A 26404-nucleotide genomic window follows, 5' to 3' on the forward strand; every position below is an offset into this window, starting at 1 on the left:
AAACCCCTCACCCAGAAATACTCATCAAATATTCTGAGTGATTACATTCAGACAGCATCTCAAACCCTGCTTTTATTGATCTGTGCTGACAGTGTGGGTCACTGGAAAATTATTACTACACATAGCAAAAGCAAATGGAACTAAAACATAATTAATTAATACTAAAAACTGTATTATTTTGGTCTGAAAATGATGCTAAAAACATTACAATAATTTAGTAAGTTTACGAATGTAATATTCAGTTATAATCCTTGTACAGTGTAGTACTATGTGCTATATAGAAAACCAAACATTTATTTTGAACAGTATTTGAGAAACCTGCTAATATGCCTGCTCTGGAGTAAAATACCTTTGTCACTGATAGTACACTTCCTAACCTGCGCTGTGTTTGCTCAAGCGGCTCCAGCAGTAAACTAGGTCCCTTTCAAGTGTACTTTGATCTGTGTCACAAATTGACAATTTCATCAGAAAACAAAGTGAAGACTGTTGAAACCTAGCCATGTTTTATGGAGAGATAACTCCAACACATACTTCTAAATACAGAGAAGGAACTGAACCAGACTTGATCAGAGTACCCTTCCGGCAGTCACAGTGTTTTCTGTGTTGTGTTTGGCCGACGGTAGAACACAAATAGCAAGCTCAGCTATTCTGTAATAATCAAAAATTTATTGGGAATGTGTACAGAAAAAACAACCATGTAAAGAGGTAAGCACTGCTCAAGGAAAACCATTGGCCATTTTATAGTCAGTGGCATTTCACAACACTGATGTCCAAACTGTGGAAGGTGAGATAAGCTCAGTGTCGCTCAAATAAAAGATTTATTTTCTCCATTCAGGTCAGTCTTTATTAAATTGTGCCTTTATGAGTCTCCAACCTGCAATAGAAAAAAAAGACAAGAAAAAAAAAGACAGTGTTTGAATGTTTTTCTAAAGAAAGATGAAGTACATAAGGCTTAATTACGATATGTTGATAGTGTTCATACATATTTATACTAGTTGGAAATTTAAAGTTCAGCAATTAAAACACATGAAGACAAGGAACTATTTGTAGTCCTGGGACTATCTACTCATCTATTTGTTAAAAGAAACAGTGAAAAGGAAGGTATACTGAAATCAAAACACAAATATTTCTGTGATGAAACAGTAAACAAAGCTGATGCCTCCAAGAAGTGGTAGGCATAATATTTCAGCTGTCCAAGCTCTGTATTTGCAATTATAAACATATTTGGTGGTTATTTTAAATATCTCCTCTGTCCAATGGTCAAACCTGCTTGGTGCCTCCTGAGTGCTGCTGTCCATCTATTGAGAGTCTGTTGAATGGGATGATTTTCATTGTAGTTTTCTTCATGGAGTACCATCGGTCACGCCACGTTGCCCATATAATGCCGTTGTCATATGAATCTGAACCAGCATCTCTGGATGTGTACGCACCACCTAAAAGTAGTAATTTGAGCAAAGTATTTAGTTGTTTCTAAATGATTAATGTGCCCATCCCATACAAAGTCGTGGTACCAACACCTCTGTGACATCCCTGGGCATACAACACACTGCACACAGTGCCCCTCTTCCTCTCTTTGCTTCTGTCAGGGTCAAGAATTTCACTTTGGGCTGGAGAACTGCCACAGATTGGTGTTAATATAAACAATTATTGAGATGAATGGACTACATCAGCTTTGGAAAACCAGATGACAAAATATTCTCAATGAAAGTGACCCATTTTCCTTTGACACTGAAATGTGGTGTCCTTCGTTACATTTGTCCATGCAAAAATACGTATTTAGAAGATATTTCACCTATATAATATTGTCCATTGAGGTGACCAGCATGGCATCTGTTCATCCACCATCCAGATCCATCTTGCTCAGCACAGTTGCCCTCAAAGTTGTCGTTGTCATTATCGTAGGTGCTGAAGCGCATGCCATTATGGTAGGTATAGGATTTGTCACTTGGATCATCTCCAAAATCAAAGCCATCAAAGGCATCTCCAGCTTCACCCCCAATAAAGTAGGCATAGGTCAATCTGTACTTGTCTTCTTCAGTTCCCACTTTGAATACTGCATAGTCAGCAGTGCTATTAACAGAGGATAACAGTGAGTATAAGCATGCTGCGTTCCTAGTATGCACAAATGAAATATACGTAGATGTTAGAACTGCAGAAAAGGGATTGAAGGCATCCTAGCATGTAATTTTGTAAAAGGGTTATTTTTAAATGACTGTGTGAATTGTTTCAATGACAGACATCCAATCAGTTTTTGTCATCCACCATTAGATGTGTTTTTTGACTCTACTGTTCTTTAGTGACGCACAGAAGACCTACATTACACATCCACATACGTGTTTATCTACCAAGTTTCTACTGCTTAGGCTTACTCAAGTCATGAGGAAGCTCTTGGTGGAAGGAAGAAATAGGTATCTCGAAAAATAGGAAAGGTAGTAAGCCCTCCTGGAGAATGGAAGACAGAACTGAAGAAACTTTGAAGAGAAGAAACAGATTTATTCTGCCTAATCAACGAGGGCTTCTGGCACGTGGCCTTCAGACAGGTACACGTGAGGGCTGCTGTCACAGTTATGAGTTCAGGAGCCCATGCATATCTCATGCATCTTGACATATCTAACAGTGCCACGCTTTTTTTAGATCTGTACAAATTAACAGTACTGGAAAAGCAGTAGGTATTAAGATGCCATTTTCAGAGGCTTCATGAGCAAATACCCTTTTTTGCCAGACCAGTCCTCCAGTTCTATTCGCAAGGCATATGGCAGAGTGGACTGCGTAGTTATTAAGTGAATCTTTTCATTGCCCAGCCAAAATTCTGTGGTGTCATCTGGAGACAGATGTCCAAATCCTTCCTTGTACTGAACCCAATTTCTCCGGAAGTCCTCACTCCCATCCAATCTCTGTAAAACAACAACAAACCAACCCTCAAAAAAACACACGTTACGTACTTCAGGTAAGCAGATGTAAACAGCTCTTGATGCAATACGCTTCCTTATGATAATAACACCCTAGTGACAAACCCTTATGATAATAATACCCTAGTGACATACCCTCTGTAACACTGTCCAGCCGTTGCCATACTTGTCGATCTCACAGTAGACTAGGAAAGACTGCTTAGCTTTTTGAGGCTTGATGAAGTAAAGACCACTTTTTCTTGCACCTTTATTTGCAATATCTTGACAATCTGAAGTAAAGATATTCAAAGGATTGTTACTAATCTATAGTTCTATCCTTACACTCTATCCTCATATTTGATATGGTAACTTTTGCAGTGTAAGAAGTTTGGTTAATTCGATTAATAAATATTAATAATAAATTCGATTAATAAATATTAATAAAAAATATTGTTTCAAATTTTGCAGTTTAGTCTAAGTGTTTAAATGTCATTGCCATAAAAAAAAAGTACTGAAGGTCACAGGACCTGTGTAAAATCATTCTATGATTCTATAGAATCATTCTATGATTCTATGAATACGAGAATGTTCATTTCACATGGAATTTAAGCAACTTATGTGTAGAATACAGTCATAGCACCAATTTCTACAGCAAAAGCCAGCACTTCTGGAATTAAATTTTTCTAGGTCAATCAGCAGAAATGTAAGTTCTGTAAGTAATTCTGTAATGTAAGTAATGATTCTAAGTTATCTTCCTAAAATCGATCCAAGCATTGATTCCAAAACTTGCAGTCTTACATCTTTGCACAAGTCTATGATCACAAGATCCTTATCACTCCTTAAGATCACAAGAACCCCATCACTGCAATGCTAACTGGCAGCACTTGTAACTGAATCAGACCTCCACCATACAAGAAGCATTTTGTGCACCTCTTCCAGTTGTCTCCTGTATTTCAGCAGTATCTTTGCATGGTTCCTGACAGTGTGACTCGAGTTGAGAAATCTTTTGTTTCAGCTGTGAGATCTTGTTGCTGTTCATTATGTGCATATCTGTCAACTGTCTGGAGAGAGAGACATAAAAATGGCTTGTTTCTTCAACTGCTTCTTATTACCTGCACAGATGCCTGACTGAGATAGCATGCTGCCACATTCATCCCCAGTCTCTTAGCACTGGTATGTAAAGTTGAGTAAAACAGCCAAAATGGGAATGTACATGCTTAATCTCATGTAAAACCTGACTTGCCTCTAATCAGCAAAACTCAAACCACAAATTAATGCATGATTGTAATGCCGTGGAATGTTTTCCTTTGCTCTCCTTAGCAAGTTATGAATCATTCTTCCGTAAGTGTGGAATTTTACATAAATTATGTAAACTGCCTCAATGATCAGAATGTTTAAATCGTATTTGATATAATGCTATAGAAATAGAGATTTTGCTACTTTCAGGTCAATAAAAATAGCCTCAAATTTTACAAAAGTTAATGATGTTTTCGATTCTATTTTCAGTGTCGGTTTACTGAAGACCACCACTGAGTTTATAATAACTTATGAATTATACCTGTGGAACTGAGCTGATTTTCTCAGATATATGCAGTGAAATTAGTCAGAGTAAATGATTGTACAAATATTTCATATACTCTACAAAGGCACATTAATAAAATCTCTATAGCTCATGAAAAAAGAAATTATCAATGTCTAATGAAGCAAAAGAAACACAAATAAAATCACTGCCAGGCTTCCTAACATTCCTATCTTTTATATGCACAATTAATGGATAACACTGATGAACCGAAAATGCACTCTCAGATCCTCATGGTTGCTTTGTGCCTTGTAAGGGAACTTCTAATGACAGTGTCTAATGGTCAACATAAGCACAAAAACCCTTTCTGTTATTGTTAGTGAAAGAAGAGAAAGAAAATGATTTGGATTATAAAGTGCTACGAAAGGTCAAAGATACCTACTGTATAGTATTTTCATGAGCCAAAATAGTGTTTTCATATCTGATAATTTCTTCAATTATTTTCTTGGACTTTTGAGTCAAACTCTCAACTGATTCTGAAGGATAGACAAAGGTATGAAATTATTGCAGTTTGGCAAATTAGAAAAACAAGACAGTGACAACTTGTTCAATTATGTAGCTATTTCTATATTCTCACGTGGTAGTGTCTGCTTCTCTGAAGGATAGATGGTTTTGATGTGTTGGATCAAATATTCTATTGATCCTGTGGAGTTAGTAGCTTGCTGCAGAAGTCTCTCAATTTCTAGCAGTTCACCATCCGTAGTGAGACGGTATTTGTTAAAGAAATCTGCAATGCCACAAGTTGTGGGGCAGTAGCTACCCTAAAGAGAAAGGAATAATAGCAGATAATGTTTCAGTAGCAAAAATGGACAACAGAATATTTGGGCAGGAGAACAGTTTGTACAAATGATTGCGGGGAAAAAAAAAAGCATAGACATTTGCCCCTGTCTGCAGTACTACAGAATTTATAGAGAGGTTTTAGTTTCACACCATATATATATACCCAGACTTAGAAAGAAATTTGTACATGGTGTTACTTGTAGTGTCTTTAATATACCTTTATCAGCAGCGTAGCTGCCTTTCTCAGCAGATGTTTACCGATACCAGTCAAGAACAGGTTTGAGCACAGTGCATTTAATGAGCTTTGAAGCTAACAGTGAGGATCTAATGAAGCTACAAATGGCGGTTAGTAAGTGGTGTAGGCAGGCTTTGACTAGACTCTTAATGTAAAAGAAAATGATACTTACAAATCGCTCGTCTAATATGCAGCAGTTTTCTCTGGTAGCAATGTACTGAAGAGAAGAAACAAGACCACTTTCAGTGAGTTTCCTCCAGAAGCATTCTAAGCACTGACACTAACACTCTGCACCAACACTTACCGCCATGCTGGTAGAGAAGAGCAGGGAGAGGAGATGCCCCAGAGGCACCCATCTGCCCAGCTTCGGCCCCATCTCACTGGGTGCCATCTGTAGTGTCAGCAGCTGAAAGTGTTCTCCCCAGCAGCTGAGGCAGCACCTTTATGGGCTGCCAGATTTGGCCCCAGAGCAGGGCAGCAGAGGTTTAAGGGAGCAGCTGGAGATGGGGGCGGGCACGCTGAGGTAACGGGAAGAGGTGGAGTAGAGGATGAGGTGGATTCCCAGAATTTGCACGCATCTCTTACTCCTCCCATTTGCAGAACTTGCTTTCCACCTATCTGCTTTATCTTTGTTCCAACCGGGTCTTAAAGGAGGCAGAAAGGTGAAACAAGGTGTGCAGAAGCTGTAACACGAGCATAAGCAAATGCACACGTGGCTCTTGGGTGGGGGCAGGCAGAGTAGTTACTTAACTTGCATAGGGAAAAGCAGAGGTAACTACCTAATTACATGCAAACATATATCCATAGCCTAAAGTTAAATATTAAGAATACTTCATGGTTGTATAGTTCCTTCCTTCCATAAGGCAGAACATACTTTTCAAAGGCATTCAATATCATTCTTCCTATTTGGCAGATGACAAAACTCAGGTAGAGGGAGTTATAAGGCCATGTCAGGCAGTGGAATATCTGGAGAAGCCGCCCGTGGTCTCCCTTACAGGCAGGGAATCTTCTCTGCCATCTAATTTAGGAAGTCTGTGTGAATGACTTGGATAAAGCTGCCCTGCTGGGAGCTAGACCTTTCATCCCTGGATCAAACAGCTTTCCTTTCCAATCACCACAAACTGGGAAAGAACGTTTGCAGACAAAAATGCTGTCTCCAGGGACGGTGACTGGCTCTGAGTCTGTGCATGTACTCTGCCAGAATCTGGGTCAGGTTAAATCACAGATGTCCCCTCCAGGGCAGATGGGTACATAGTGTTTGGGACAGAATATGTGGTATCCAACTCAGGTATCCCTTGTTCTTACACAGAGTAAAGAGCACACTGCTCTCCTTTGTCACTGAAAGTAGTCCATGTAGATCTGAAACTCTTTCAAGGGAATACTTCATCATGGAACATGGTAAAATTTGTCCAGCATCCCTGGATAAGAATATCAGGATTCGGAAAAGATGACAACAGTCAAGTCTGACAGAGAGCTATATTAATTAATTTTGAGAAGAAGTTCCTAACATTTTGGGATCAAAACGTGACAATGGCTGCGAAGAAATAATTTCAATGTATAATGCAATAATTTTTGCTAATGTTTCCAATATCTTATATAACAACAACAAAGCTTAATTGCTGTAGACAGTTGGCTAATTGGGTCTGAAAAAAAGGAGGATCATTATGAATTTTCAGTGTCGTTCTTGTCTTACATAAAATTATCACCACATCAATCTACATTAATGAAGGAATCAACCTAAACAAATACTTAATGATTACCAAATATCTTTACGCTGCTCTCACAAGAGTTGTCCAGTTGTATTTTTGGTTGTAACCAGTTGTACTTCTTAGCAGAAGATGTAAATATTTAAACCTCACAACATCTTTGTTTGCTTTACTGATTACACAGTCGTGTTGTAGCCTTGAATAATGGCTTTTCATATCTTCGCCCCCTTTCATATCTTCTCCCCCTTCTCTTTCCTTCCATGAATTCACATTGCGCAGTTTTGAAATGACTTTTTCCCACTTTTCATTAAATCCAAAACAGTACATGTTCTAATGTGAAACATCCGGGTAGTCTTCTCCTCCCCTTTGTACCATTTTCTCATTTAATTCCAGCTGTGTGAAGCTGACCCATTTACAAAACAAACGTGTTAGAGACCTGATTTCACCCTTCAGTCAGCCCAACATATGTAAGCTCTGTTGTTCTTCTGTTCAGCTTTTTTTTTTTTTCTTTCCGGTAAGCTTGTTTGCTGATTTGCTAACAAATGAGGACTGATTAATGCCACACAGGCAGAATAAAGAGTTCTCAACTTCGGTTTAACTTTTCCTCACAGTTTATTTTTTGAGCGGGTGGTAAAATCACATCAGTATTTGCTTAAAAGTGCCTTGTTCAATTCAACTGGTATTTGATCAGTATTTTTGTCAAACAGACACTGGAAGAGTATCCAGTGCCTTCCCATTACTCACAGTAAATCACAGAAGTACAGAACAAATACACATGTATTTCTAAACCAATAATAGCAGACTACTCTTCTGACTGCCTTCAGAAATAACAGTTTTCCAAATGTACGACTCATACATGACTTAAGAATCTAATGTGAGATTCCAGCTCATGAAATTTCAGAAACACTACGGTGATTTGGTACATTTTTGTTATTGTTCTAATGGAAACTTGAATGTCAAAATAAATACAAAAAATAAATGATAAAAACCTCGAAAAAGTAAGTATCGAAAAAGAAAAAGCCCATTTTGCTTTGCAACCTATCACAAATATGCACTGCTCCACTTCTACTACTAATATGCTCCTCTGCTAGGTCAACTGATGAGCAAGTGATAATCAGGATGAGAAACAGAGATGGTTAAGAAGCTGTCTACAGCTGATGTTATGCTTCTGGTATGTTAAGAAACACCCTGCTTTACAAATAGCAAAGTGAAAATGAAGAAAAGGAGAAGGTTCAGTAAGTCATCTTTCTCTTTCGATGTCTGAGTCTTAGGCAAAAGGCAAATGGCCACATTTTTCGCTGATTCAACAGTCCACTCTGTGTATCAAGTACTCGTTCAACCTTCCTGAAGAGAAATGCCTAGAGGTTTGGGTCCGTAAATATCAGCTGCCAGTTGCTCCGCATGGGAGAAGCTCTTATTTCTTTTCACTTACGAAGTCAGCACAGACATGGGCTATGCTTCTGCTGAAATGAGGCTGAAAAGAGTTCTGTTCACCGCAAGCTGAGCAAGGAAAAATATAAAATCCACATCATTCACGGTATGGTTTCACTTGGAGTACTTTGGAAAGAGTGCAGAAGATATTTTGCTGCATGCACACCATGGATACAGGAACGATGCTTGTGTTTTCTTGCTTTCAGGTTTTTCCAAGTTCCAGAGCACAAGATGTTTTATTTCAACACACTAAAAATCCAGCAAACATCCTGAAAGCCCTTAAACCATGAGCTGGGATCAGTTAAAAATCATTATTGGGCCCTGAGCAGCTTGTACCTTAAATAAGGGTTATTAGGTGCAACACTGCAAATTCTCTCCCTTTACTCATTTACAAAGACCGTTTTCAGCTGCTGATACCTTAGGAAAGGTTGGCTTTTAGACTATCTGCAAAAGAGAGATTGCAATGTATGCTTTACCTTGAAGGGAAGAGCAGTGAACTCCATTTGTTAAACAAAAGCATCCACTAATTTGTGGGAATAAGATAAGTAATAAATTCAAATATTTGCGGAATATTTTGTAATTTGTTTAGAGGACAGAACCTCAATAAATTAAATAGAACTTCCTTTATAAACCGAAAAATTTGTTGGTATCTGCCGATAGCTTTGTTTTGGAGAGGAACTTATTTGCAGTGGCATTAACAGACACATAGCAAAAAGGTAATAGGTTTCACAATAAAAATGTAGCCTGTGAAATGCACTGCTTGTACTTTCTTGCAGGCAGCAGAAACTTGACTGCCAGTGAAATCCTACAAAAAGCTTATTTGCTTAGGAATGATGTAGTCTGCATTGCCTACCCTGACATCTTGCTAGTAATTCAGGATGACGGTGGGAGAAGGATTAAGCTCACATTTCCTTTACACATCAGCTGTGCCTCACGCTGATGCACAAATCTGTTTACAGAGAAGGAAGCACAGGCCTAAATCTGAGCCATTAACAGCACTCACACAGTAGAAGTAGATACAAGCATTTAGAGTCACTGAATGAAACAATGAATGTTCGAACTACGATCAGGAAAACAGTTATACATTTATTTATTTTTTTAAAATCAGATCTTTTATCTTTCTTCAACACAAAAACTAAAGCCAAGTTATTTTCCTTCTCTCAATTTCTGAGAGCAAAATGTGCCTCACAGGCTGCGCATTAAGCAATGGGGCAAGTGGATGTAGGTCCTTGCCACACCTTAGAACTATGGCATTTATTAGTATTAAGCTTCTTCCCTTATCCAGCAAGAGGTTCTTACTTGCACCTCCGTGCTCGCGTTGCACGCAGACTTGTTGCTGTCAGCTTCACTCCAAGTCACACAGCGCCGCCTGACGTCCTCAAAGAGCAACAATTTCTACAATTGTTTTCTACTATTTGTGAAGCCACGGAGAAGCCAAAATCTCAACATTACGGGACATTGCTTCCCACGTCTGCTACAGAAAGGGTCGTTGGAATGACTTGCCTCTGCTTTCATCAAAATAACCCTAATATCTTGTGCATGAAGCGACGATCTCAGAGTCAATCGTTGCTGCTCCTGATGGAGCCGCTGGCCGGGAACTCTGTGCAAACGTTGTATCAGTGCTCAGTAGTATGAAACCCCCAAATATTGCGCTGGAACTGCAAGAAGGGCAGCACGGAACAAAGCAGAGAACACCGTAGGTGCGTCTCCTGTTCATCCGCGCCTTGTGCTTCTTGTCCCTGCACACCAAAATGTTGCCGTTGAAACTGGAGAGGGCCCAGCAACAGGCAGCAAGGACAAGTCACGGCTGGGACCTGCTTCAGCGGCGGAGCTGCAGAAAGAAAGGGTGCGCCGGGGCTCCTTGTTTCGACTGAAGGAAAATCGTCTTTAACCAAACGGGGACGAACGCGCGAGCTCGTCCGAGGGACTCGCGGGCAGACGGCGCCACCTGCTGGCCATTCGCGGCGGGCCGGGGCTCGAGCCGGATGACGGGCGGTGCCCGCCAGCCCCGCGCCGCCGCCGCCACCATGACCTTCGCCGCGCTGCTGCGGCTCCGCGGGCCGCGGCTGCTCCGGGCCGTCCTCCGCCCGCAGCGCTGGAGCCGGCGGCGCGGCGGCAGTTGCGAGCCTCCGGCGGGCGCCGCGGTGCGCATCGGCTGCGCCTCGGGCTTCTGGGGGGACACGGCGGCCGCCGGTAGGCGGCGGGAGGGGCTGGCGGGCACGGGGAGCCGGGCCGGGCGGGGACGCGGCCCGGCGGGGAGCGGGGCTGACGGAGTTCCTCCCTGCAGTTCCGCAGCTGCTGTACGGCGGGAAGCTGGATTTCCTCGTTTTCGATTACCTCTCCGAGATCACCATGTCGCTGCTGGCGGCTGCCAAAGCCCGCTCTCCCGTGAGTAGCGGCTGTCGGCGTACAGCCGGCTTTGGACTTGGCTCCGGCTCCGCCGTGCCCCTTCCGAGCCCCGTGTTTGCCGTTGCAGGTGCTGGGTTACGCTCCGGATTTCGTCTCCGCTGCCATGGCTCCGTACATAAAAGATATTCACAGGAAAGGTGCGCTCCTCTCCGTGTTCGCACCTTCATGAAGCGCGGTTGCGGTGTAGGTTGTGTTCCTGTTTGTCACACCGGTGCTGTGCTGCCCTATGGACATGAGCTCAAAAGACGCGACAAGAAGTGCGCATTTGGTGTGGGGGGGGATGTGTAGGGTACGGGTGAAATGTTTGCCTGCGATTGTAAACGTGTATGCATGCCTCTGGGTAATTCTGTTTGTAGCTTTAGTTTGAGAATGGAGAGTTGCCTGAAAATCTCTTGTTAAAATATGTAAATCTCGTGGTTTAACACAATCTTTGTCAGCATTCCAAAGCAGTTCTAATACTTCGGTTTTGCCTAATGCAGTTGTTTTTGTTTACATGACTACATCTTTACAGCTTACTGAGTTCGGGTGGAAGAGAGAAACCATTTCCTCTGAGCACCCAATACCATGCTAATGTACTCTGGAATTCAGAGAAATAGATGTTTCTGCTAAAGTGACGTTGTTTGGAAAGTATGAGTGCTTTAAAAGGTTGCTGTCCCCATGTTGTACCTGTAGGAACTGGTATGATGCTGTCATTTCCTCATAGTGTTTGTCTCGGTGGTCACTTTCACCTTTCTTACAGGAAGGGAAGAAGATAATTGTAGAATCGTAGAATCACCCAGGATGGAAAATACCTCTGAGGTCATCCAGTCCATCATCCACCTATCACCAGTATTTCCCACTAAACCGCATCCCTCGTACAGCATCTAAACGTTGTTGAACTCCTCCAGGAGCGGTGGGGTCATCCACATCATAAGGCCTACCTGCAACAATTAACTTTTCTGAAAGCAGTCCCTCATTGGCTTAGTCTGATCTCCTTTTGTTTTACCAACTTAATGGGGCTCAAGACTTAGTATTTCACGTGATTAGATGCCTCATACCTCGCAAAGGTTGTGTCTTGCTTGTCTTTCAGCTTGTTTTGAGTTGTAGAAATGGAAGTGACTGTTAATGCTTCTGTGCTTGTGCTTTTTACAAAGGTGTTCGTGTCATCAGTAACGCGGGTGGGATCAACCCTCTGGCTTGTGCGGCCGCTCTGCAGGAGGTGGCAGAGAAGGCAGACGTTGATTTGAAAATAGCTGTTATTACTGGAGATGACCTAATGAGTGAGGTATGGCACTTTGCCTTTAGGCTTAGTGGGACCGTGCGAGTTATTCCGTATTGAGAAAAAAATTAGCCCGAATTTATTTTTTGCATCTTTCTGTATTATCTTTATTCATGACATGGATCAGAGAATGGTTTAAGTTGGAAGGGACTTTGAAGATCGTATAGTTCCAGCCCCTCTGCTATGGGCAGGGACACCTCCCTCTAGACCAGGTTGTTCACAGCCCATCCAGCCTGGCCTCAAATGCTTCTAAGGAGGGAGCATTCCCTTTTAAAAGCATTTAAAACAATCACTCTTGTTTTTCTTAATGCACAGAGCGTGGTGAAGAAGGCTAAGTTCAACTCCTTATTTGCAAAGTACACCTATGCCTCTCTGGGAACTTAATGTGCTCTGAAATTAACTGCCTGGAGCTGCAGAATTATCCTTGTTTTCTGGCCACGTCACCATTGCTGTTACAGTGAACATTTCTGCTGGCAAGGTTTGACTTGCTCGGTCTTACAGGAATTAAAGATGATTTGAAAGCCTAAGGAGTATATTACGTCACGGTTGTCGATCATCTTTGAAAGGAAAACCATTCTTTAACAACTGACTTAATCTTTATTTTCCAGCACTAAGAAAAATAAGTGTCTAGAGCTTTTAGTCATTCAGCTGATTTGCATTTGTTATTAATTTTAATGATTTTAATGATTCTTAGAGTTGCTGTGAAATGAACCTGTTGTCTGATGCTAATGGAAGTTTTACAGTAGATGCTACAAAATACTCATAAATTTGGTGGTCTGTCTTCTGACAGAAAGAGAACCTAAGAGGAGCTGGCATCACTGATTTGGAGAGTGGCAAACCATTTCCAGAGAGTGTTCATAGCATGAACGTGTACCTTGGGTGAGTTACTTTAACAAGTTGTTTTTTGAATGGAAAAATAATTTTTAGTATATTGACTACATGAACCTGTTTTGATTTGCAAGTAACCACCTAGGCACTTAAGGTTCACCTTTGTATGATTTAAGAAACTAGAAAATATTTTCTCCTTTTAAGCTGTAAATAAATTTTTAATTTAGAACCTTGCCAGTTGTGACTTTAGCATTACATCTTCTGAGAATCCTCAGGTTTGATTCAACACCAAGTTGCCATAATTACAGTTATTAAGACTGTTTATTCCAAAAGTGGAGCATTCTGTCACTGCATGGTGGACTTGTTAAGGATTGCCATTGCTGGAGTCATGCACAGCCCTTCTATTGAAATAATGAATCATTATGACTGGCTGCTGTTCTGGCTTGTACCATTATCTTGTACCATTCTATTGCACTTTGCAGAAATGTGTCCAGGCAAGACAGCAGGGGTTTGGCTGTGCTTAAGACAGCATGTATTTGTTCCTCAGAAATGAGAATATTTTAAGAAATTGCTCTTTACATTTGTATTCAGGGTTTTCTGTTATAGTTGTTGCTAGATTTTCTTTTTAACCTTCTGTTAACCTTTGCCTTGCAATATTACAGACCATGAGTAATGTAAATGAAATCTAATAAACAGTGATTAATGTTTATAATATTGAGAAGGTGTTAATTCCAGTTCAGGTGATTCATGATTCACAATTTTAGGAAAGGCAACTCATAGCAGAGAGGACAAAAGCAGACTAGTATGAGGAAGGTACGATTTAAAAATCCATTGTGTATGGCTCTGCTTCACTAATGGAAGCTAAAACAAGTGAGTCTTGATGTTGCTTTATTTTTTTATTTGTTTCAAAGAAACAGTATTTCTTTATGGGCCCCTTCTCTGGGATGCATTGAAATGTAAAGCTATGAACCAGCTTCTTAAATCAGCAGTTTCATCATGTACATTTTTCTTTTATAGTATCTGCATTAGATGCTTAATCATACAAATCTCTCTTTTGGTTTGTATATGTGTATGTAGGTATATATACACAATTCAACTTCATAGTGTACTGGATAAAATCAAGAAGTTCTGTAGATACTTACAATAACTTTCTAAATTCCATAAACTTAGTTATGTTTACAGTTTGATTCTTGGTTCAGTACATGAACTACAGCTGAAAAATGATCATTGTTATAGATTATGAAGTATTTCTTCTGTCCCTCCTGATTTATGTTCTGTGGATTGAGTTCATGTGTTTGGTTTTTTTTTCAGTAAGATGCAAGCTTACTAACTGACTGCTTTTTAGATGTAGTTACATGGCTTTATTAGTATCCCATAGAAATCCATTTGCATTTCTCACATGACCATTACATTACACTGTGCCCAGTGCGTGAGTACACTGTGTATTTTTTTGTCTTTCCAATCAGTATCCTTAATTTTTTAATATTAAAATGTCAGTAAATACGTATTTTTGCTTACATCATTAAGAACTTCTGTGCATTACTTTTTTCCTTAAAAAAAAAGTAGGAGTAAGTCTATTAAATCTGTCAAAGAAGAGCATTCTTAGTTTTTAAAGACACCCAGATTATGGTTTGCGTTTTTCAGAATAGTTTAGGTTGGAAGGGGCCTCTGGAAGTCATCTGGTCAACTTTTGTTAGTGTTGGTGTCCCTGCTGTTGGACTTTATACACTCACCTACAAATGAAATAGGAGTAGTTATTATTTTCTCTCAAAAACACTTTGTATTTTCTATTACTCATGGTAAAAGTGATCCAAAACCAAGATACATTGTGTTTCAGGATATTTTGAATGAATGTCAAGACAAGTCTTTCAGTTGTCATGAAATTGACTGGATGTTCGATGCTTGCTTTTAAAAATATTAACAGCCACTTAGTTGTTGTGTGAACAAAGCTGATTTTATGCAGACTCATTAAGTGATTCTTGTTTTGTTTGTGATGGTGTGTCAAAAAGTAAGAATACATATTGCTTTTTACCTGTAGGGCAAGACCAGTAAGCAGAGCTCTTGACCTTGGGGCTGACGTTGTAATCACTGGTAGATGCGTCGACAGTGGGATTGTATTAGGGCCACTCATTCATTCTGTAAGTACAAGCTATTTACAAGGTGATGATGAACAGAAGTGAATGACTATTTGGAAATTGTTAAGGTTTTTTTTGCTACTTCGGAAATTTTAATTGAAAAATGATGAGCTCTTTCATTTTTGTTTCATTTTTTTGGCATGCATGTATGAAAGTTTTTACTGCCTTTTTACTTCAGCTAAATCTATAACAGGGATATTTATGTTCTTAAGTATAGTGAAATTTGAAACAATTTCAGTGAAGTGGAGGGAACTTTGCCACGTTTCACCAGCATTTCGCTCTTGTTTTTGGGTTGCTTTTTATTTTTCCCCAGCTTTAAAATTCAACGTCAGGTTAAAGAACAAATGTATTTTCAGTACCGCAAGGTGGCAGTAGTAGATCTGGTTTTGTGCAGTGGTGGTGTATGGTCTTGTTCAGTGGGTAAGCAGTTTTACTTTAAGTAGTTGAACAATGTATCTCAAATTCACCAAGTTTCCGCAAGCAATACGAGCAGGATATGTGGATTTCTGAACTGCTTTGAATAGGCTGTAAATACAGCAGGTCGAGGGAGCTGATTCTACCACGCTGCTCTGCCTTCATGAGGCCCCACCTGGAGTTCTGTGTCCAGTTCTGGCCCCCAACACAAGAAAGACATGGAGCTGTTGGAGTGGGTCCAGAGAAGGCCACGAAGATGATCAGAGGGCTGGAGAACCTCCTCTGTGGGAACAGGCTAAGAGTGCTGGGGCTCTTCAGCCTGGAGAAGAGAAGGCTCCAAGGGGTCCTTATAGCAGCTTTCCAGTACCTGAAGGGGCCTGCAGGAAAACTGAGGAGAGACTTTTTATAAGGGCAGGTAGCGACAGGACAAAGGGAAGGGGTTATAAACTGGAAGAGGGTAGATTTAGACTAGATATTGGGAAGCAGTTCTTTACTGTGAGGGTGATGGGACACTGGAACAGGCTGCCCAGTTAGGCTGTGGATGCCCCCTCCCTGGAGGCATTCAAGGCCAGGCTGGATGGGGCTGTGAGCAACCTGGTCTGGTGGGAGGTGTCCCTGCCTACAGCAGCGGGGTTGGAACTAGGTGATGTTAAAGGTCTCTTCCAACACAGACTATTCTGTGGTTTTGTTAATGACCAATTGCTATGGAAAATAGAGGCTTTCTTTTGATGCATATTTTAAAAATCACAGAATCACAGAATGTCAGGAGTTAGAAGGAACCTCAAAGATCATCTATTCCAATCCCCCTGCTGGAGCAGGAGCTCCTAGATTAGATCAGCCAGGAATCATCCAGGTGGGTTTTGAATGTCTCCATAGAAGGTGACCCCATACCCTCCCTGGGCAGCCTGTTCCAGTGTTCTGTTAGCCTACCTATAAGGAAGTTTTTTCTAGAATTTTTGTGGAACCTCTTATGTTCCAGCTTGCACTCATTACCCCTTGTCCTATTATTGGGTGTTACTGAGAAGAGCCTGGCTCCATCCTCCTGACATTCATCCTTTACATATTTATGAACAGTAATGGGGTCACCCCTCAGTCTTCTCCAAGCTAAAGAGACCCAGCTCCCTCAGCCTTTCCTCATAAGATGGTCCACTCCCTTAATCAGCTTTCTGGCTCTGTGCTGGACTCTCTCAAGCAGTTCCCTGTCCTTTTTAAACTGTGTCCTGGAGCTGGACACAGTATTCCAGATGCAGTCTCACCAGGGCAGAGTAGAGGGGGAGGAGAGCCTCTCTGGACCTACTAACCACACCCCCTCTAATACACCCCAGGATGCCATTGGCCTTCTTGGCTGCAGGGGCACAGTGCTGGTTCATGGTCATCCTGCTGTCCACCAGGACCCCCGAGTCCTGTTCCCCTATACTGCTCTCCAACAGGTTAGTCCCCAACCTGTACTGGTACCTGGGCTTCTTGCCCAGATGCAAGGCTGTACACTTGCACTTGTTTTATTTCATTAAATTTCTCCCTGCCCAACTCTGCAGCCTGTCTAGGATGTCAGCGCATCCTTCTGGCGTGTCAGCTACTCCAACCCACATTTGTGTCATCTGCAAACTTGCTGACAGTGCACTCTATTCCCTCATCCAAGTCACTGATGATTATATTGATTAGTATTACCCTAACCCAGTACTACTGAACAAGAACTCTTGAGGGACTCCACTAGATTCAAGCCTCCAACTAGACTCTATCCCAGTGTCTCTGGCTTCTTTCCTTCAGCCAGTTCACAGTAGTCCACCTCGCTACCCAGTCAGACCACATTTCCTTAGTTTAACTGCAGGAGATGTAGGGAGATGGTGTCAGATGTTTTACTAAAATCAAGGTAGACCATGTCCACTGCTTTACTGTCATCTATCCCCCTGATTATGTCTTCATAAAAGGCTACCAGGTTGGTTAAGCATGACTTGCCCTTGGTGAAGTCATGTTGATGGCCCCTAATGACCCTCTTGTCCTTGATATGCCTGGAGACAGTGCCTAGGATAAGTTGTTCCATCACCTTGCCAGGGATGGAGGTGAGCCTGACGTGTCTATAGTTACCTGGGTTCTTCTTGGCCCTTTTGAAGACTGGAGTGACAGTTGCTTTCCTCCAGTCCTCAGGCACCTCTCCCATTCCCCATGACTTACCAAAGATAATGGAGTGGCCTAGTAATGACTTCTGCCAGCTCCTTCAGCACCTGTGGGTGCGTCCCATCAGAACCCATGGATTTATGAATGTCCAGGTTGCTTAATTGGTCCTTAACCCAGTCCTCATCAACTGAGGCAAACTCCTTGATTATGACTTCCTCTGGAGCCTCAGGGGTACGGAGCTCCTCAGGACAGCCTCCAGCAGTGTAGACAGAGACAAAGAAGGCATTCGGTAACTCATCCTGCTGAGTATCTTCTGTCACCAGAGCACCCACCTTTAGTACCATTAGTACTACCATTAGTAGCCCGACATTGTCTCTGGTGTTAAGTTTTATCTGCAGTGTATTTGAAGAAGCCCTTTCTGTTTTCCTTGACTCTTCATGCAAGTTTTAATTCTAAGGAGGCCTTAGCTTTCCTCCCTGCATCCTCTGACAACAGTCTTGTATTCCTCCCATGTGACCAGCCCCTCCTTCCATGGTCTGTAGACTCTCCTCTTCCACTTGAGTTTGCCCAGCAGTTCCCTGTTGAACCGTGCAGGTCTCCTGACTCCCTTTCTTGACCTGTTGGGATGCTCTGATCTTGAGCTTGGAAGAGGTGGTGCTTGAATGCTAACCAACCATCTTGGGTCCCTTTACCTTCAAGTACCCTATCCCATGGGATTTCCCCTAGCAATTGTTGACCTTCCTGAAGTCCAGAGTTGTGATTCTACTCAGTAGTCTGTTCCTGCCACGTGAGTTCCTGAACTCTACCATCTCATGGTCGCTGCAATCGAGGCTGCCCTCAGTCTTCGCCACTTCAGTCAGACTCTCCTAGTAAATGAGAACAAGGTCCAAGAAAAAAATGCATCAGGGAAGTTTCTGTTACATTGATTGTTTTTTACTTATCTCTTGATTTCTGTTGAAGTCTGTAGTTAAAGAGAAGGCATACTGCTAGGTGGTAGTCTAGGAACTGATGATTTTCAGAGGTTGGAAAAATATAGTGCTTTGCTTACATGTTAAAAAAAAAAGGTGCTAGACTTTTTTGAAGAGGGTTTGACTTTAAGAATTTATATTTTTGAGGGGTGATAAAAAATTTCAGTGAAAACTGAAACACATCAGACTACTTCCAGGGATTTACTGCTTAGCACCTCAGATCCACCTACAGCTCTTGCCAGTTAACTAGATTGTTCTTTTTGCAGTTAAGTAAAAATATGATAAATATATTGTTAATCAAGTCAGTCTCCTGTACTGTGTAAGACTTCTATATAAGTAATATGTTTGTATTTCTCTTCTAGTTTGGCTGGAATAGGGATGAATTTGACTTGCTAGCTGCAGGAAGGTAAATGATATAAGAAGAAATGGGTAAATCTGTATTTCATTTGTATAATGCCAGGATAATGATTTTTGAAGCATTTTGGGAATTTGGATATTATTACTGAGCTCATTATTAGAAAGTTATTCAAAATAAAGATTTTGGTTATGGTTCTTTAAGGCTCACTTAATCCTATTATGTTTGAAACTGAAATTTAAAAACTATTGTTTTGGCACCAATTCAGTAAAATAAAAGGAGAAAATTAATGATTGAACAGGTTAGCTTCCTGTGACGTCTCATGGTACAGAACAGTGACTCCAGCTTTTTCTGTTTGTCCATCAGTTTGAGTAGTTGAGGTTGACAGCAACTATTGTCTTCAAAGATATGCCAGAGGAGTCCTGGTCATAGGTCAGCATGCTTACCTGGTGTTGCAGAAGCTGAATATGAATAGCCCCACTTGCAAACCCTAGCTGTAAATCCTAAGATTATGAATCTGTTGTGGAAAGTACTAGGTGAAATCCTGTCATCTAATTTTGTTTTTCTGCAGCTCATCGTACTGCACAGAAGCCCATTAAAATGGGTGGCTACTTAAGTAGGCTGGTTGCACCTAGTAGTAGTGGCATTAGACCTCCTATTGCTAGAGAATTATTGCAGAAAGAAACTCCAGCTCTGCTGACTTGGGATTGAAGTTAGTAATCAGTTTTGAGAGATCAAGATCTTGCCTGTAATTCACTCACACATTTAAGAAATACCACAGTTAAAGATTTGAAAATTGCAGTGTGTTCTGTTCAGAGATATCCTTCATGCTGTGTGAGATTGTACACCTCTTGATTAAAAATGGGCCTGGCATGTTTTCAGTTACAGACAAAGTGAAAAGCTAAAATACTGACTTTAGATCAATACTTTCTGAAATGACTAACGGAACTTGACTTTTGGTGGAATGTGCCAAACGTTTTTTCATGTGAAACGTTACTCTTTTAAACTCTTCTTAGTCATCTTTCAGAATTCCTACTTATGTTTAATGCAGTTTATAAACAAAATTCTAGGGAGGAAAAAAAATGAGCATGTTCTGATATTTAGCTTTATTTCCATCATATGATTACATTTTCAGACTGGATTTGTGATGCGTCCTTTTACAGAATATTTTGTTGTTTGAGCACTTGCTGTTTTCCCAGCCTTGCAGGTCATCTTATTGAATGTGGTGCTCAGTGTACTGGTGGAATATTCACTGACTGGCATTTGGTACCAGACTGGTAAGTAACTCTGACATCAGCATGTGTGTTTGTAGTAGACCAAATCATAGAATCATAGAATGACTTGAGTTGGTAGAATCATCGAGTTCCAACGCCTCTTCTGCAGGTGGGGCCGAATATAAGGTCATCTGTTATAAAAATCAGTTTCTAATTCATCCTACCAATAGAGCGGCTTGGTTTGAAAGATCATCTGCTTCCAGCCCCCCTGCCATGGGAGGAGTGTGTGTGTGTAATGGAAAAGACAGTAAGAATACTTTAGATGTTGAGTTAGATCAGAGTTGTGCATTGTCCAGGCTTACACAGCTTGCTTTGTCAGGGATGCCAAAGTCCTCTCCTGCTACGTACTCCACCGTGCTCCTTTTCTGTATGTCCCAGTCTCCCAGTTTTGAACTGTTGGTGTCTGCATACACATTACTGATCTTTGAAATGTTTTGTTTTTGTTGCATGTATTACTTGTGTTCAGATGTACTAAGTGAGACCTTCTCGTAGGTAGGTGTTTCTGCCTGCTGAGAACTGCCATGAGAAAAGGCTCATGTAGTCTGCTTTTGATGAACTTGTTTTTAAGAGTAGCTTAAAAGCAGTTGTGGGGCATATTTGGCATGCAGTAAGTGATTCTCCAGTTGCAGTTTATTCCTGTTTTCCTTGGGATGAAAGGAAGGAGTCTTGACTCATGCACTGTCCATCGAAGTTAACACTGCCTTTACATGATGGAGAGCTGAAGAACTGTGGGAAAGATACAAGAGAAAAGGATGGTTTTTGTTTGGCTCTGGTCCTGCGGGGACCCACAGGATACATTTTTCCTATTAAAAATCTTGGCAGCTCTGTATTTTTGAGTATTTTTCAATCAGAAATGGCAGTCGCAGGCTCTTGTTCGTTGCTGCTGAGAATGCATGGTTGATAATGATGACTGTGTTGAAAAACAGTGTTTCGTAGCTGGGAATTTGTTCTATCAGAAAATACTATTCTGTTCTTTGTATCTGTTGTAGTCTGCGTAGGAATAAATAGGAGGCATTACTTTGAGAGTGCCCCAAGTGTTATGAAAGCTCTTAGTTTATAAGTAAATGAATTTTCCATTTGATAGCATAGTTAGTAGTAGCCTGTCTGTAAGTTCAGGAAACTTGATGGTATGAATTATTCTGATTATTTGGACAACCTGAAACAGTTTTCAGTGTGTGCAAATCTATATAATCAAATTCATTTCTTCACTAATGATAGAAGTTGGAGGCCTGCTGGCTCAGGGCTTGCAGAATTCACTTGAGTATAGTCTGTTAGTGATTTGTACTTACTTTAAAAAGAGGTACGTTTTTAAGCCTTCTGAAGTAATCTGTGTAATCTAAATCTCAATAAATCAGATATGCAAGTTTATATCTAAACCAGCCCAGTGAAGTCATTAAATGTGGGAAGAAGAAGCCAGGTCGAAATGTCTGTTCTCAGTAGTATGTTATGTCAAAGGCACGTTAATTTCTCACCTCTGTGAGTGTGGTCGTGTGGCTGAGAATGCTTAGCATTCATGTCTGCAAACAGTTACTGGGCCTTTACATTAGAGCTTAAGGATATTTTCACAGTACTTACACTGTTCTCCAGTGAATGCTAGAAGGCAATCTCTCTTGTTCCCTCACATTTCATTGCAGAAGGTAGGTTTGGTTTTGAACAGTAGTCAAGTTGCTGTTCAGTCTTTGGCTGATGAAGCAGTTCTGAATGCACTGCTAAGAAAGACTACTGGCTTTTCTGAGTTTTGAACAGGAAAAAAATACAAAAGAAAATCAAATTTTAGGCCTATGAAACTCAACTGTTTGTTGTTCCCAGTTAGGCAAAAACTGCTTGAGTCATTCCTTGTGTGGATTCTCTGATGCTTAGCAGAGAAAATTGAAGAAATCATTGAGTTTGTAGAAGACTAATCAGCGTTCTTAAATTACAGATTATAAGTAAATGCTGTCAAAGAAGACACCTACTCCTTTTCTGTTATTTGTGCAGTGATATATATTAGGTGAAGAAAAGTGAGTAACACGTCACTGCTCCCTGTTTGATCCCTAGTGGCATGGCACTCAGGAATTCATGGCAGTGTCAGAATGGGCTGTGATGTCAGAGGTATATTGATAATGCACAGCTTTGTATTTCACTTTGATTAACCCCAGACGTTGCTGTCTCGTTATTATTTAGTGTCAGTGGGTGACTAGTACACTGTTCTGTTTTGTTTTGAAATGCAGGAGAGAATAAGCTAATGCTGATCAGTAAAATAATCATTTTGAGGAGATGATAAACACTGAAATTTTGCCCTAAGCCAAGAGTGTACAGTGGTTGAGACTGCATAATCCTCTGGCCTGGGATGACCAAAAGGGTAAGTCAGTAGTTGTAGTCTCTTAAGGGCTGGATCCAGATTGCTGTGGGGACTAGCATACTGGATTCTGTTCCAGTCCCAGATGAAGCAATGTGGTGTGCCTTTTTCTCTGTAGCACCACCTATTGCACGCAGCTGAAGCTGCCTGGCAGCTTGTTTGGCCTGAAATTGTCAAGGCATTTAAAAGTATGCATGCTGTGTATACTGTGAAATTCCCTAGTTAGAGGAGGTAGGTGTTATGATCAGTACACAACAGTGCACAACAGGAGTTTCAGCAGTGCTTGGATATGTGTTGATACCTACATGTAGGTATGCATGTGTGTTACCTATCCAAAAGCATGTGCTGACCTTGCTGGCCACAGATAAATAGTTTTGAATGGGTTATAAAAACATTGCTGGAAGTGATAGCAATTCTTACTTTTTGCCCAATAACATTCTGTCTAAAATAGGTGCCCAGGGAGTTGGGACACGTGGTTTAGAGTTCTCCTCAGCATAATGTTTGTTGTGTCACCCAGGAAACTGCATTATCTATAAAGCTAAAAGTTAATATCACAGCCAGACTGGACTTTGGTCTGCCTACATGTCGTATGCAATATTGTGGGTTCTTTTTCTTTCTTGTGATCTTCTGCTAGTGAATGTACAACAGTATGCTGTCCCATCTTCTGTTGCCAATAATCAGAAGATGGCTTCTTCAGCAAAACCAGTTTGGGGCCTTTGTTACCACTGTAGTCAGTGAGGACCCACTTTAACTGGTAACTCCTCCTCTAACCAATTGGAACGAGATTCTGAGGATTAGTCTTAGCTTGGATTTATTCAGTTCTGTGGTTTACTGATACGTGTAATTTAATTGTTAAATACCAAAAATGCAACTCAAAACACATTTTGGATGAAGTGATGTTTGCTATTCTCTCCTTTCACAAACTCATGTTTATTATTCCTTCTGCATTTTAACTATTAAAGAACTGCTCAAAATGTTCCCAGAGTAGTACTTTCATATTTATCTTGAGTATTGTATTATATTAATTACAAGATCATATAGCAATTAGAGTTCATTTCAGGAGTTTCTTTTCAGAGTCATTTATATTGCCTCATCCCACTGAGGAATTTTATCTCCTCCAGTAAAGAAAGCTGGAGAAGGATTCTATTGGGAGTATAATGACAGGACAAGGAAATAACAACTTTAAACTAAAAGAGTATAGATTTACATCAGGTATTAGGAAGATATTCTTCCCTGAGAAGGGTGATGAGGCAGTGGAACAGGCTGCCCAGAGAAGCTGTGGATGCCCCCTCCCCAGCCATGTTCAAGTCCAGGCAGGATGGGGCTGTGAGCAACCTGTCCTAGTGGAAGGTGTTCCTGCCTATCGCAAAAGGTTGGAACGAAATGGTCCTTAAGGTCCCTTCCAACACCAGCCATTCTATGATTCTGTCACTAAACTGCTGTAGTTCTCTTGTTGAAGAAAGAACTGCAGTGCCACCTGACTCTCTGCCACTTTGGGTGTTGTAACTGTTATTGACTACCAGCAACGTTCAGGTTCAGTTTTGTGATCTTGCTGTACTGTGCTAAATTACAGCTTGGCTGTGGGCTGTGTTGGTTTGTGCTGACATGCTACAGAGCAAGTGTCATATGCTACATAGTCATTCAGCATAGTGGTAAGCTGAAGAAGGAATTTCTTCTTTCAGTGGAAGGTAGATATGGCATGTACTAGAAGACCTCGTGCAGGTGTTTGCTGCTAGGTGGCTGTAACTCCAGGATTAAATAGCCGTCACTTGACTGAATCATGTCATAGGGGTGGCTTAGCTCTGTTTGTTTCCAAGATAAAAATTAAAATTAAGTGTTATCTTGCAGCAGCATAAAAATAGGTTTTTATTTTAAGAAGGCATGCTTTAATATGAATTGTTACTGACATCTCTGAGGTAATATAGAACACGTGGATTTTCGCAGTCATGTTTTGTGTAATGAATCAAGTCTTCTGAGGGTAAGGCTTGGTTAAACTGAAGTTCAGTCTGTGTTCAGAACCAGTGGTGGGAAGGTGTGTGTCTGCAGTTTACCTCTTTTTCCTTCGGAACAATTTCACTGGGGAGTAGGTGCATGAACATCCTGTCTGTGACGGCGACTTAAAGTAGGTTACAGGCAGGGATGTCTGCTCCTGGTGCAGCAGGGCAGACTGGATTATCTGTCTCAGCGGAAGCAATTTCACGTTGGGTAAGTGATTCGAATAAGCTGCATTCAACCTGCTAGCAAGGCACCTGATGCAGGCAGATAAGGGATAGGAGAATAGCACTGAGCAGTTGACAGCTCTTTAATTCTCGTCTTGTTCAGTCTGTGATCATAGGCTGTGTGTGAGTTACTTTGCTTCCTGCATGTGTCTCATTACCTGTAAAGTTGGGATAGTTACAGACCTTTAGTAGGTATTATAGAATAGATAAAAGATGATTGGTCTTGACTTAAGAGGTTTGATGGATATTTCTTGGATGATGGATGTTATTGTCTGATGGATGTTTCTTGGATATTTTCTTGTCACTTTAAAATGGAGAATGTTACATCCTGCTGCCAACTTTCATCCCTTTCTTTCCCTCCGAACAAACAGACAAAAAACAAACCAACCCTATATTGTAATCATTTAGAATCAGATTTATATATTCTTTGTTGTATTCACAGGGTTTGGTTTATGTTTTTTCTTTTTCTCCCTCTTTTTCTTCTTTTCTTTCCTTTTTTAATACCCTCTATCTCGTTCATGGTTTAAATAGTTTCAAAGATGAGACAAATGAAGTATAATCCTTGCTGATTCCTGGTGGGCTTTTCTAGGTGTCCTCCAGCTACTGTACTTTCCAAGTTTTGTATGCTAGCAGTATTAAAGTTGCTGATCTCTGGTAACAGATCTTCTCTCTTAACTCCATTATTTTAAAAAAGGATTATGTTTTAAGCTTCCCAAGATAAGGAATCTGTCCAAACTCCCATGAACTTTTGCTAATGTCATTTCAGAGTTCACTGCTTTCTTTGCTTACTTCCTTTAAAAGTTTGTGAATGCATGTTATGCAAACTATGTTCTTGTAACCTTTGCTAATAACCAGTTCGGTTGTACGTTCAGCGCATGGTTCCCTCCAGCACCCAAACATAATTAATTTCATTTTAATTATATACGAAGGACCTGAAGATCATTGACTGTAATGGGAATGGTGATAGTAAGCACCTTTTTATTTGAGAAGAGTTTTGCTTTTTCAGGGGGCTTTATCTCCTTTATTTGGATTCTTTTTCTCTCTCTAACATTGATTTCCACAGATTTCTAACTTCTTTTGAGGGGAAGTGAGCCAGGTAGCCCTTCTGTGAGAGTGTAAAGACTGCTTTAATTTTCAGCTTTTTAATTCTAGGTTATTTCTTTTGCTCCGAGAAATGATCTGTAAAGGAAAAGCCTTATAACATGGAAAGCAAATACCTGGATATCTTCCACATAACCTTGAAAAATCTACCCTGCCACTATATAAATCAGCACGAGCTCATTACTATGAGCTATTTGATTGCTTTCTGTACGTTAATCTATAGAGAGATGTAGTTTTCTATTTTACTGCTTTTGTCTTAGTTACGCCTTGTAATTTTCTGTTAATTCCTGCTTTTATTATTGTTTTGGGCTAGACATCTTACTTTCACGTGTTCCTGTCCTCTGATTATAACTTTTCTGTGAAAACTTATC

At 40.7% G+C, this 26404-nt stretch overlaps 2 protein-coding genes across 2 annotated transcripts in view; one reads left to right on the forward strand and one right to left on the reverse strand.

The window, feature by feature from the left end:
• Positions 1 to 646: 646 nt before the first annotated feature.
• Positions 647 to 5956, reverse strand: FGG (fibrinogen gamma chain). Its single transcript, XM_042871766.1, has 10 exons — positions 5787 to 5956; positions 5655 to 5699; positions 5045 to 5228; positions 4850 to 4943; positions 3819 to 3949; positions 3045 to 3178; positions 2710 to 2894; positions 1793 to 2070; positions 1267 to 1433; positions 647 to 874 (listed from the first exon to the last, which is right to left on the reverse strand). Exons 1-10 carry the CDS (start codon positions 5871 to 5873, stop codon positions 860 to 862), a joined length of 1320 nt encoding a protein of 439 aa, XP_042727700.1. The 5' UTR covers positions 5874 to 5956; the 3' UTR covers positions 647 to 859.
• A 4648-nt stretch (positions 5957 to 10604) lies between these two features.
• LOC122179598 overlaps positions 10605 to 26404 on the forward strand; it is a 45970-nt gene continuing 30170 nt past the window's right edge. Inside the window, exons 1-8 of the mRNA XM_042870507.1 lie at positions 10605 to 10812; positions 10907 to 11007; positions 11096 to 11165; positions 12162 to 12292; positions 13077 to 13165; positions 15153 to 15252; positions 19109 to 19152; positions 20301 to 20378. Of these exons, the coding sequence (XP_042726441.1) occupies positions 10605 to 10812; positions 10907 to 11007; positions 11096 to 11165; positions 12162 to 12292; positions 13077 to 13165; positions 15153 to 15252; positions 19109 to 19152; positions 20301 to 20378 (821 nt within the window). The remainder of the gene's footprint in view (positions 10813 to 10906; positions 11008 to 11095; positions 11166 to 12161; positions 12293 to 13076; positions 13166 to 15152; positions 15253 to 19108; positions 19153 to 20300; positions 20379 to 26404) is intronic.

This window comes from Lagopus leucura, unplaced genomic scaffold, assembly GCF_019238085.1.
Source record: "Lagopus leucura isolate 7727_CA_CO unplaced genomic scaffold, USGS_WTPT01 Super-Scaffold_100004, whole genome shotgun sequence".
Lineage (NCBI taxonomy): Eukaryota > Metazoa > Chordata > Aves > Galliformes > Phasianidae > Lagopus > Lagopus leucura.

Coding starts and splice junctions, on each gene's coding strand:
- FGG (XM_042871766.1), bottom strand. CDS start 5,873: ATGGCACCCAGTGAGATGGGGCCGAAGCTGGGCAGATGGGTGCCTCTG. Junction 5,229..5,654: donor GCATATTAGACGAGCGATTT/GTAAGTATCATT, acceptor CTTTCTCTTTAG/GGTAGCTACTGCCCCACAAC. Junction 3,179..3,818: donor ACAGGAGACAACTGGAAGAG/GTGCACAAAATG, acceptor TCTTTACTTCAG/ATTGTCAAGATATTGCAAAT.